We start from the raw sequence: 12670 nt of genomic DNA on the forward strand, positions 1-12670 counted from the left end.
GACTTTTAGTGGGGTTGAAAAAGCATAACTGCAGGGGAGTAACTCAGGGCAAAATCTGGTACATAGTTTCCATTTTTATATCTTACTAAATAAACCATAGAAGGGAAGGGGAGTGATAGAGAGGCATAAAGAATGGAGCAGAGATCTCTGGTTCAATGAAAAAAGATAAAAGAGAACAGTAAGGATATTGTCTAGCACTAACAGAGTTAAGCCCTGCTCATTCAGTAAGGAATCTTGACACCTTTTATGAAGGGAAATCAGATGAAATGGAAGAATTTCAAAAGGAGCATAGGGGTCTCATGATGAAAGATCATACTAAATAAAACAAAGTAGTCCATTTCCTCCACTTAGTTCTGGCAACTGAATTTCAGCATACTGTCAAGCTATTTTTATAATGACAAAGAAAATCAATGAAGTAAATTCTTGTTGAAATCAGAGCTAAAGATTAAAGATGAAACAGAATTACCTGTTTCCCATTAAACATTAGATTGATAAGATATATATGAAATAAAGCAGAGTTCTGAATACTTTAAGAAATATAGAAAAACTCCATTTATCTGAACCTCCATGTGGTGTGGCACTCTGGGCAACTGCAACAAAAAGGTTGAGAAACATGGTTGTAGACAGTCCCTATAATGTTCAGGGTTAAAAGGAAAGAGTGTAAAAATGACCAATACCTGAACTTGTAAAAAAATCACGTTGGTTTTCTTGTTAATAAATGAACAAAACATTCTTTGAAAGAACTAGGGGTTTGTATATTCTGTTAAGTAGATAAGAAGGGGGGTGTGTGTTTTAATGCTTTTCCGGGAGTAGTCAGCTAGTTTTAAAGCAACTTCACATCTTAAAATAACAGATAGAAAGCTCTTTGCTCATTCTCCTGATTATCCAAATTTGATTATCCAATCTGGTCCCAGTCCCAATTAGATCAGAGAAACTGAGTTCCGCCGTGTTTTTAAAACGTGCAGGAGGCATCCCAAAATGATGAATTAAAAATCAGGGGGAGGTGACAGAACTTGATATGGAATTAATTGCTTACTGAATCTCCTACTGATGAATGAAAACGTTATTCCGTAGTGTGATCATTTATTTTACTTTTTACCAAGTTTCTAAGAAATCACTATTCAATCTCACTTTTGGCCCCAAGACTGAAGCCACAAGGTGTTGAAGGACATGCAAATATCATAAGTAACAATCAAATAACTGGCATTTTAACACTAGAGTTTGTGATTTCCAGACAGGACTTGCTTGATATAAACTGTGGTCCTAATCCTGTTCTTTCTTCAGTCAGTGGAAATTTGGCCACTGATTTCAATGGAAGCAAGTTTGGACCTCAAGAGTGATAGTACAGCCCTTCCATCAGGAAGCTATTACTCACACAAGCAGATCCACAGGGATACATATAGATTATTATACCAGTGTTAAATATGGCTAATATGAGACACATGCGTTTGGGGGCAGAGCTGTCTCTTACTAGGTTTGTACAGTGCCTTACACGATGGGACCCAGAGCCTACTTGGGGTCTTCAGGTATTATTTGTAATACCACTGCCACATCTAATGTTCCCCTGTTCTAATCAATAGACCATACATCTTCCCAGAACACATCCTTTTTTGTCAGAAAGCTTTACATTTCTTTAAATTCTATTATTTTAAATCTTATCACCACTGCAAAAATACTGTGAAACTAAACGGCCTATTGGTATGATCACATGAAAATAAAGCTTATGTAAAGAATTTTAGAGGTTTTTCCCCCCACTGGTTGGGCCATTAGGGTCACAAATGCTTGATTTCCTACCCAGAAATGTGGATCAAAGCAATGCTAAAGTTGAACATTTGTTTGCATACCTTCATAAAACATGGATGTTTCACAATATTGTACCTTGTAACAATTTTTATTGCAAACAAGAAGTGCTCAGATTTTTGAGTATGCACAGAGACATACTTTAATGTAAAAATGATTTTGATGGGATTATATACACCAACATTTTGTGAAGTCATCAGATCCAGAGTAAGGATCCTGCATCATTAACACAGAGCCCAATCTGGGGCAATCATTCCTCATGCTGAGGAGTGGTTTCTCGTATGAATTATTGTTGCTGAAGTATTCTGAGATCCTCAGATGAAAAATGTCAACAAAGCACAACTTACACCAATTTAAATCAATTTCAGCTAGAGCTAAGCATTTTTGACATACCAAAGACTAGTTAATATAAATGGTTGAAGAAGTTTTGCTGTGATAAAAACAAACATTTTAAACAAATTACTTACAGGGATCTCTACTGCCCACGGCTCCCCTCCGAGTTTACAGATAATCTGCACTGCGATTTTTGTGGCGATACTCATCATCATGCCCTGCTTGTTCAGAGTGCGTGCTAGTACACATTGGCTTGGGACAGGTCGGTCAAGGCTCAGGAACTTTTTAATCGAATCATAACAGTCCTTCTGATTGGAAGACAGTACACACATTACCTAAGTGGAAGAAGGGGAACACAGTGGTCAGTACTCTACTTCTGCAGATCTCTCCTTACACTTTGATACATTTCACCCTCTTAAAAAGACATACAATTTCCCCCACAAATCTGAAGAATTTACAAAGCCAGACTAACTTGTTTTTCCTGCAAATCCCCTCTTGCCAGTCCATGACTGGAAACTGACATTGACAGATAACGGCTTGTATACATTTTTTTAAATGGACCACATTACATTTAATGGTTGATTAACTATAGGCCAAATCTAGCCACAACTAGTGTAAACAGAGAGCAGAGACATTGGCAGATGTATTCCCTTCTCTAAGAATTCTGCCAAAAATGGGGGAGGGTGCTTGTGAGAGGAGTACTGGTTGCAGAATTCTGGTCACAAGGTTGCTGCAGCGCACAGAAAGTGGCAGACTTAACTGGAATCAACCTGTTACTGGTGGGGATTACTGACACGTGGTGGCAATTGATGGGCTAATGAAGTAACTGGCTTAGTAATGGAAGGATATATAATCAGGAGGAACAGGAAGTGTGGGGGGGATCTTAGAGAGGGTGAGCTCGATGAAGGAGAAAGCTGTTTGAAAGGCTCCCCATGCTGTATACCTGTGCTACATCCTGCTCTGTTAGGCAACAGAGGATTAAAGGTATATGAGGTGGAAAAAGTAACCTTGTGTGTTTGTGACTGAAAGTCCACAAAAACAGGCTAGAAGTGCTACTCACTGCTGCTCAAAAAGCATCCTCTGACAGTGCTATTCTGGAAAGAAGCAGTGCACGTCCTGAGCTAGACATGCCTCCTAACTGGAAAGTCATTCTTTGGGGTTATGGTATATTATCTGCTGCTGCAGTCAGGCTGCTGATAGTGTTAGCAGAGCAGAATATCTCTGAGGATTCCACAGGGAGAAGAGGTTCTCTCTGTTTTCTCTCCTCTCCCTCCACCTTCCTTGCATATCAGAAGACTGGACTTAGCCCTATCAAAAGCATCACTTAATGAACATAAATCTGTACACACCAGCTGTACTTCAGGATTTACATGCTGTTGCACTGCTCGCAGGAATGCCATTGGGCTTTCTTGTACTTGTACTCTGAATAAAAACATATAAAGACATTTAAACATGCACTATCTTTGCAAATGTCAGTTCACTGCACATCTTTAGGAGCATTATGAACAGATTTTCCACAAAGACTAAAATGTCATTCAAACTAATACTCAAAATTCCATCCATTGCCTGAAAGAGGCTGCATCTGTGTGGAGACTAGAGTTGGGCAAATCACCGATTTGGGGTGGGGGGGCTGCTGATGGTTTATTATCCTACTCCACAGAATCTGACATGGAGGTGAAGAAGGTCAAAAGAGAGGCAATGCATATTTGTGGGATATAGGAGAATACTGGTTTTAGGACTAGCATCACAGTCAGCTCACTGAGAACATATGAAAGTAGCATGGTCGCAGCAGTCTACGTTGCAGTCAAGGTGAAGGAAAGATGTGAATTAGTTACTTCCTTTTAAAAACAAGGGGTCTCACAGCTGCCTGAAGTGCACTTAACACCCTATAGAATCACTCATCATATCACAGGATCAGCTTCCTGAAGGAACAACCCTGACAATGCCGTATGAAGTCTAATCGCCCTTCAGTTTCACTCAAGAGATGCTCAGTTTTTGCATATGTAACTCCCACTATCTATAAGAGTTAAATATGTATATATCAAAAGAACAAGGTAAGTGAATACAAAATCATTGAGGAAACACATCTGAACTCATTACACATCACCATCCACAGGAAAGACGTTGGAACCTGTCCATAGCTGGCCAGCTAAGAATTTTCCCAGTGGCAGGGACCTCATAACTAGAAACAAACGGACATGGCTGGCTTTTACGCTACCTTCCTGGCCTAGGAGGCCACACCAAGGAGTGGGAGAGGGACAGTTTAGGGGCACGGCCAGAGCATGGGTGTACTCAGGCCATTCTCAACTGTTGAATGATCCCCTGGAGACTCCTGCCTTCTGGATTAGGTTAAAATAGTCCCTACACTGCTCTAATCTAAGGTGGATGACAGCTGCACAAGGCAGAAGATCAGGGAGCTGTACCTGGCTCCAACAGACCCATACTCTCGAGCCAAGCAGACAGAGGAGAGAATCTGGCCCAAAGTTACTACAGAATATAAAGTATTAATATTTAATTTATCAGGATGGTAGTGTAATGAGAATCTGAAAAGGTTACTTTCCTTCAAAATGCAGATTTAGAAAATTAAGCAATAACCTGATATATAGTGTAAGATATATCTATTGAAAGCTGATTACATTAAAATGCAACTTTTTGTAAAACTATGTTTGCATTAGATACCTTAAAATATGTAGGAAAGGCTCCTATGGCCTAAGTCAAGTCTTCCAGTTTATTGTCCTTCAATACTTATATTCTGCTTCCCTAAATCACTTCTGTAGTTTCAAATGGATATACAGTATTCCTTTATCCTAAGGCTCCGTTACATAATGTTGCTGCAAATTATTAAATAGCTGGCCTACTATATGTCCCAGAAGTGACTGTTTCTAGTAGTGGCTGAGATATTCCACCCGCTTTTTTTAAAAAATTCATTTCACCTATTAGAATCCATATTTCATCATGTCAACTTGCATACATAATTATTTATACATAATACTTATTGTTATTCAACATTTATATTGTGGTAGTGCCAAGAGACCAATCAGATTGTAGCTAGACAGTGTGCAAACATACAGAAAATGAAAATACCTGCCCCAAAGAGCTAAAAATCAAAACACAGTAAGTGGATGAGACACAAGCAAGCCTGGATGGGAAAGAGAGAGCAATAAATTTAACAAGGTGTGTCTCAATCCTAGCCAATCAGGTACAGTAACCACAACTCACTATATGTCTACCCATGATATGGTTGCAGTTTAGTGTACGCATAATGGCAGAAGTGAGTTTGAAGAAGGATTTGAAGGATGTGGTGGTGGCTTTACAGATTTTGACTGGGAACTTTTATGTGCATGAGGGACAGCATAAAAGAGAGCAGTGGTTCTTGAGAAACGCATAAGCAGGTGATTGAGGCTGCCATAATTCATTTGTTAATTTTGTGAAAGACTCTGGAATATTGCCGGTTGAAAGAGCAACGTAAATGTAAGTTACACCTCTATCCCCATATAATATGACCCAATATAACACGGGTTTGCTTACAACGTGGTAAAGCTCTGACACGCTGCTCTGAACAGCATGTTAAGGGTGCTGGACCGGGGCCGAGGGGTCAGATAAGGGACAGAGGGTCTCGGGGGCAGTCAGGGGCTCCGCCCCACCAGGGTCTGGGAAGCAGGAGCTGCGGGGGGGGGGGGAACAATTTTGAGGGCCCTGCAGTCCCAGAGTGGCCTGGGGGATTAGCAGGGGGCTGGGAACAGCCCGCTCTGCTTCCCTTGCCCCGACCCTAGCCGTGTCGCTCAGGGGAGGAGACTTGGGGGAAGGGATCCCCCCACACTCACCAGCAGCAGCAGCAGAAGTGGAGCAGCCCAACCCCAGCCTGCTCCACTCCGCCAGCTCCCAGCCACGGCGCTCTGCTTCCCGCTGCAGGTCAGTGAGGGACCTTTCCCCAACTCCCTGTCAGCGACAAATCTGGCGGCGGGGCAAGGAAAGCGGAATGGGCTGGGGCTGTGGTGCTCCGCTTCCTGCCACTGGTGAGTGTGGGACCTTTCCCCAAACCTCACCCACCCACCCCCTGGGGACACAGCTGGGGCTGGAGCAAGGAAAACAGAGTGGGTTGGGGCTGCGGGGCTCCGCTTCCCGCCGCAGGTGAGAGCAGGGGGCCTCCTTTCCCCAACCTCCCCGCACTCACCGGCAACAGGAGGCAGAGCAGCCCGGCCCCAGCCTGCCCTACTTCACCAGCTCCCAGCTGTGGTGCTCCACTTCCTTCTGCAGGTGAGTATGGGGGCCATCCTTTCCCCAACCCTCCCCGCACTCACTGGCGGTAGGAAGCGGAGCACCGTGGCTGGGAGGTGGCAGAGTGGGGCGCGCTGGGGCCACGTTGCTCCACTTCCCACTACTGCTGGTGAGTGCCTGTCAGGGCGTGGGAGGCGTGTGGATAGGGGTCAGAGCAGTCAGGGGACAAGGGGGTTGCATAAGGGGTGAGGTCCTGGGGGTGACTGGGGACAGGGTCTCTGGAGGGGGCGGTCAGGGAACAAGGGGGGAAAGCAAGTTCGATATAACGTGGTCTCACCTATAACGCGGTGAGATTTTTTCTCCCCCGAGAACTGCGTTATATTGGGGTAGAGGTGTATTATTATGGTAGTAATAATGCACAGGACTGATGGATGAAAGAAAAGCAAATATAGGTTAGTCCTCTGAGAAATCTCACATTCTGGGATATTCAATGTGAAATCCCATGGGACCTCCTGCTCTTTTCAGACAATTCAGAAGGTTCTCAGCTAGTTCTCCATTTCTGTTACTGCACAACATTAACCAGTTGTCCAGAGGCTGCACTCCAATTATCTTCATATTACGCATATCCTTTGACCAGTCACCAGCACTCATTGGCAGACACTGCCAAAGGAAAAAAACAATAAATTAACAATTAAAGAAAAATATCATGTCAGAAGACTATTCTTCATAAACAGTCTTCAGCAGAAAATATTAAGTGTCATTTTTGTTGACCATTCTTACATTGTTATACCCAGCTCAAGGGTAATTCAGTAGCCCTCTTTAAAGACAGGCTGTAGTAGTTTACAGTGGGAACAGAATACTTTTAAGGGTCTCATCTGGCACTTGGAGCAAACATCAGGACTTATTTCTATGCACTGAGAAAATCTTACTAAATGAAGTATGCATTCACCCTACTCCATTGATCATACCTAAAAACAACTGCTAAATATGTTTGAGTATCTGGCTGTGAGATGGTTCTGCAAGCAAGTGAGCTGATACAAAAAGTACCATATGCAGGTATTAAGTTAACAAACACCACCATCCGGGGTCCCAAGAGGCTGTTGACTTGACAGCCTGTCTCAACGGGGGGGAAGGACAGCTCAGTGGTTTGAGCATCAGCCTGCTAAATCCACAGTTGTGAGTTCAATCCTTGAGGTGGCCACTTAGGGATCTGGGGCAAAAATCAGTACTTGGTCCTGCTAGTGAAGGCAGAGGGCTGGACTTGATGACCTTTCAAGGTCCCTTCCAGGTCTCTACCTAGGAGATAGGTATCTCTCCAATTGCTATTTTATATTAACTTGCTTTGGTGCTTGATCATGCAAGCTTCTGAGCATCTTTAACTCCTACTGATTTCAGAGGGAGTTCAGGGCATTCTGCATTCACTGGATCAAACCACAAAGCTGTTTTTTAAAATCATTTCTTACAAAACAGATGTCCCATATCTGGCTCAGGACCCTCATATTAAAGGTGCTGGTGGTTACTGAGCATGGCAATGAGGGCTAACTGACCTATGCAGACATTTTTTTCCCTATAGCTAAGAAAATTATTCCCACAAGGGTGAATTCTGGTAAATTTTCAACTACAAAGTGTAAAGTAGCAAATACCAATTTCCTAGACTCAATCCTGACTGCTGGGATGAATTTCTGTATTCCAAAGGTGGGGTGCATAGAGTATGGCCTGAGAGCACAATGTAGTCTACAGCCACCTAAATTACAGCCCCAACCTGACTCTTATAACTATTTGTAATGATAAAACTGAGTTTTCTAACAGCAGGCTTTCCCTCAGTACGTTTCCCAGCCTTAGCTATATTGGCACCTTTAAACAACAGTTGCTGGGCACACTGGAGAGACATTCACATATGGAATTTGAAGTGAAAGTTTCTGTACTCACTGTCTGCTCCCGTATTAGGATTTTTTCAGTTGGGACAACACGGCCTGTCAGGGAAACTTGGTACCCAAGCTGCAGCCCCCACATCTCCAACTCTAAACGAGCCTCTTTGATTCTGTAAGAAGATTTTTGTTGATCTTATGGACAAGAATTAAAAAAACGGAAGAAAAAACCTACCAGCACCAAAAATCCCAGTGAAGAGTCAGTCAGTAAACTAGCAAATAGAAATTAAAATGGAAATAGAAACCGATCCTTTGAAAATTTTATCTCACAGGGAAAAAATACATTTATTTTATTCTAATGGAATAGCTAGTAGTATGGGTGCTCTATACATGATCATTTTTAAAGGTTTCAGAACTTCTGAATAAAAGGAAAAAACTAAACACCACCAGTAATCAATATCAGCTAGTTAAACTAGTGAGCCCGAGTACTACATTATGTTTAAGTACTGTATGTAGAATCCAGCCTAGTGCACTGTAAATATAAAACCATCAACACCTAACTAAGAATTATGGTACTTTAACTCCATCTAGGGGATCTACTCATATCATAAATCATAAGAGTAAATGTATGTAGTTGCTAAAACTCTAATACTGAATTCAAAGTTTATTGTTGATTGTAAATAAAGTAATGCATTATTTCAAGTACAAGACCTGTACTTCTCTCCTTAACTCTCTCCCTCACAACTGTCAAGCTGTCATAAACAGATAGCTAAGGGTTAATGTCTCTTTCACCTGTAAAGGGTTAACAAACAAACAGTGACCTGTAACACCTGACCAGAGAACCAATCAGAGGACAAGATACTTTCAAATCTCGGTGGAAGGATGTCTTTGTTTGTGGGTTCTTCGTTCTGTCTGTCTCTCTGGGCTCTGAGAGTGACCACACGTACCTACAGGCTCTCTCATCTTCTGTTCCAATTTTGTTAAGTACAAAGGTAGAAAGATAGTTTAGTCTTTTTAATTGTTTTTCTTTATTTGCAAATGTGTATCTGGCTGGTAGAGTTTTAATGAGTATTTGGCTAAAAGTATTTTAAATTGTATTTTTTCTGGGGGAGGCTTTTTCTCCATTTTCTATAAGCTGAAAGACCCTGTAATATTCCATCTTGAATCTACAGAGATTATCTCTACTCTTTGTCTTTTATTAAAAACTCTCTCTTTAAAGACCTACTTGATTTTTACCCTGTTAATGTTAAGGTATTGAGTCTGTACTCACCAGGGACTTGGTGGAGAGAAAGAGGAGGGGGGGGAAGGTAAAGTTCTCTTTGTGTTGGATTCACGGAGCTTGAATCTGTATTGCTCCGGTGAGGGGAAGAGGGGAGGGGTGGAGGTGGAATCCTCGGTGCTAAGATTCAAGGAGTTTGAATCACTGGCTGTCTCTCTCTCCAGAATAACCCAGGGAGAAAAGCTGGGAGGGAGAGATGGGGAGGGAAACCTGATTCTCTGTGTTGTGTTTCAAGGAGTTTGAAGCACGATGATCTCCTAGTGTCCCCAGGCGGGAAAGATCTGACAGGAGGAAAGGAGGGGGAAGGGAAATGGTTTATTCCCTTTGTTATGAAGGTCTCAAGGAAGTTGGGTCTTGGGGTCCCCAGGGAAGGTTTGGGGAGACCAGAGTTTATCAGGCACTCAGAGTCCTGATTGGTGGCAGCTTATCAGATCTAAGCTGGTAATTAAGCTTAGAGGAATTCATGCTGGTACCCCATCTTTGGACGCTAAGGTTCACATTGGGAATAGAATACCATGACACAAGCCCTCCTATTCTTGTGTCCCATTACAGCTCTCTCATCCTCCTCTTTTCTTCAGTGTATCACTCCAGCACGTAGGCCTTGCTGCTGCTCACCTTCTCCCCCAATTGTTCACACTAGTCAATATATTACCTTGATACTATACAGTTTAAGTATATAAATACAGTGGAGCCCATTTAAACAAATACCTTTTAAAGGATTAGATTGGCTAAAAGGCAGTCAAAACCAAGTAATACACTATTTAAAAAAAAAAATAGCTGGTGAAGCAATAAAACTGATTAAAATACTTTCCGCTGCATAAAAAAGGTAAAATGAGCTAGTAAAATAAGAGTTATATTACTCTATATGGTCAGGTATACAGAAATAATTATAGCATTAAATATCAGAGCCCATCTGTTCTACCAGCATCAGTCCACCCCAGTGATTACTATACAAACTTTGTAAAAGTATTCATAGACTCTAAGGTCAGAAGGGACCATTAGGATCATCTAGTCTGCCCCGCTGCACAATGCAGGCCACAGAATCTCACCCATTCACTCCTCTTATCAAACCTGTGTCTGAGCCACTGAAGTCCTCAAATCATGGCTCAAAGACTTCAAGGTGCAGAGAATCTTCCAGCAGGTGATCCACGCCCCACGCTGCAGAGGAAGGCAAAACACTCCCAGGGCTCCTGTCAATTTGCCCTGGATGAAAATTCCCTCCCAGCCCCAAATATGGCGATTCAATGATGTAAGTAGAATGTTCACTCTTCCATCCTATTCCATTATTTCCGAATAGAATATTTCTAGGGGTGTATGCGTGTGTATAACTTACACCTTAATTTAATGGCCAAACATTTTTAAAATGGGTACTTAAGAGTACACCCCAACATATGTATGCACTGATGCAAGTATCTGATTGCACAGACTATTTTAAAGGTCTAGTGCTGCACCGATGGAAATCAAAGGCAACGCTCTCAATGACTTTCATGGGTGCACGATTAAGCCCTAAATGAAGAAACTACCAGTGATGAAAACTGAGCTAATATCCTCCAGATAATTAATAGTCATTATAGTTACTCAGCTATTAACCTTACTTTCCCAGAAGGCTAAACTAGTGATGCATTCTCTTATTTTTGATCCCATCTACACTATAGAAAAATCAACCATGCTGGGGGCCCATTTACAACATAGTTGTGACACAGTTAAAATCATAGAATCATAGAATATCAGGGCTGGAAGGGACCTCAGGAGACCATCTAGTCCAACTCTAGCAGGACAAATCTCCAACTAAATCATCCCAGACAGGGCTTCATCAAGCCTGACCTTAAAAACCTCTAAGGAAGGAGATTCCACCACCTTCCTAGGTAACCCATTCCAGTGCTCCATCACCCTCCTAGTGAAAACATTTTTCCTATTATCCAACCTAAACCTCCCCCACTGCAACTTGAGACCATTACTCCCTGTTCTGTCATCTGCTACCGCTGAGAACAGTCTAGATCCTTCCTCTATGGAACCCCTTTTCAGGTAGTTGAAAGCAGCTATCAAATCCCCCCTTATTCTTCTCTTCTGCAGACTAAACAATCCCAGTTCCCTCAGCCTTGCCTCATAAATCATGTGCTCCAGCCCCCTAATCATTTTTGTTGCTCTCCGCTGGACTCTTCCCAATTTTTCCACATCCTTCTTGTAGTGTGGGACTCAAAACTGGACACAGTACTCCAGATGAGGTCTCTCCAATGTCAAATGGAGGGAAATGATCACATCCCTCGATCTGCTGGCAATGCCCCTTCTTATACAGCCCAAAATGCCGTTAGACTTCTTGGCAACAAGGGCACACTGTTGACTCATATCCAGCTTCTCATCCACTGTAACCCTAGATCCATTTCTGAAGAACTGCTGCCTAGCTATTCGGTCCCTAGTCTGTAGCAGTGCATGAGATTCTTCTGTCCTAAGTTCAGGACTCTGCACTTGTCCTTGTTGAACCACATCAGATTTCTTTTGGCCCAATCTTCTAATTTGTCTGGGTCCCTCTGTATCCTATCCCTACCCTCCAGCGTATCTACCACTCCTCCCAGTTTAGTGTCATCTGCAAACTTGCTGAGGGTGACAGCAATGTGTTCCAAATTATAGTGTAAAGAACAGCAAATCATATTTTAACTGTGTCTCAAAATCTTTCTACAGTCCTTACAAGCTTGAAACCAGTCTGTCACATGATTTTATGTACACAGCTTTCTTGTAGTAGTAGTAGCAGCAGCAGGTGTTTTGGTAAGCCATTCCTCCTCTTCTACATCTGTGCTATGACGATGAATCATAGAATGAGATTGCATGGCATTTTAATAGAACACCTAACTACAGATTGTCAAAAGATCACACAACTCATTTCACTTAACATCTCAGGCAGAAGTTTAATTTTGGTCCCAGAGGCGAGTTTTCTTACATTAAATTACCTCTGAATGCTGTCAGCAAGCCGAGACAGCCTTTGCTGTCTTTGCTCAGGATTCAGATGCATTTCTTGAGCCAGATCCTTCATCAGACGGAAGTCAGAAATTGCCTGGCTGGTCAAACCTAATAATGATAATGAATATGTCAGAAACCATTCCTCCCCCACCCCTCAAAAACAAACAGACAAACAAAAAATACAGAAAAAGGATATCATCAGCATTGATCCTGAGTA

At 42.3% G+C, this 12670-nt stretch overlaps 1 protein-coding gene across 2 annotated transcripts in view; it reads right to left on the reverse strand.

The window, feature by feature from the left end:
- Positions 1 to 12670, reverse strand: part of PIWIL4 (piwi like RNA-mediated gene silencing 4) — a 70469-nt gene that overhangs the window by 27780 nt on the left and 30019 nt on the right. For both annotated transcript variants that reach the window (XM_032762859.2, XM_032762858.2), the window contains 5 exons: positions 12444 to 12561; positions 8281 to 8392; positions 6827 to 7011; positions 3483 to 3555; positions 2268 to 2468 (listed from right to left, as the gene is read on the reverse strand). In XM_032762859.2, coding sequence (XP_032618750.1) covers positions 2268 to 2468; positions 3483 to 3555; positions 6827 to 7011; positions 8281 to 8392; positions 12444 to 12561 — 689 coding nt within the window. The remainder of the gene's footprint in view (positions 1 to 2267; positions 2469 to 3482; positions 3556 to 6826; positions 7012 to 8280; positions 8393 to 12443; positions 12562 to 12670) is intronic.

Source organism: Chelonoidis abingdonii, chromosome 1, assembly GCF_003597395.2.
Source record: "Chelonoidis abingdonii isolate Lonesome George chromosome 1, CheloAbing_2.0, whole genome shotgun sequence".
Lineage (NCBI taxonomy): Eukaryota > Metazoa > Chordata > Testudines > Testudinidae > Chelonoidis > Chelonoidis abingdonii.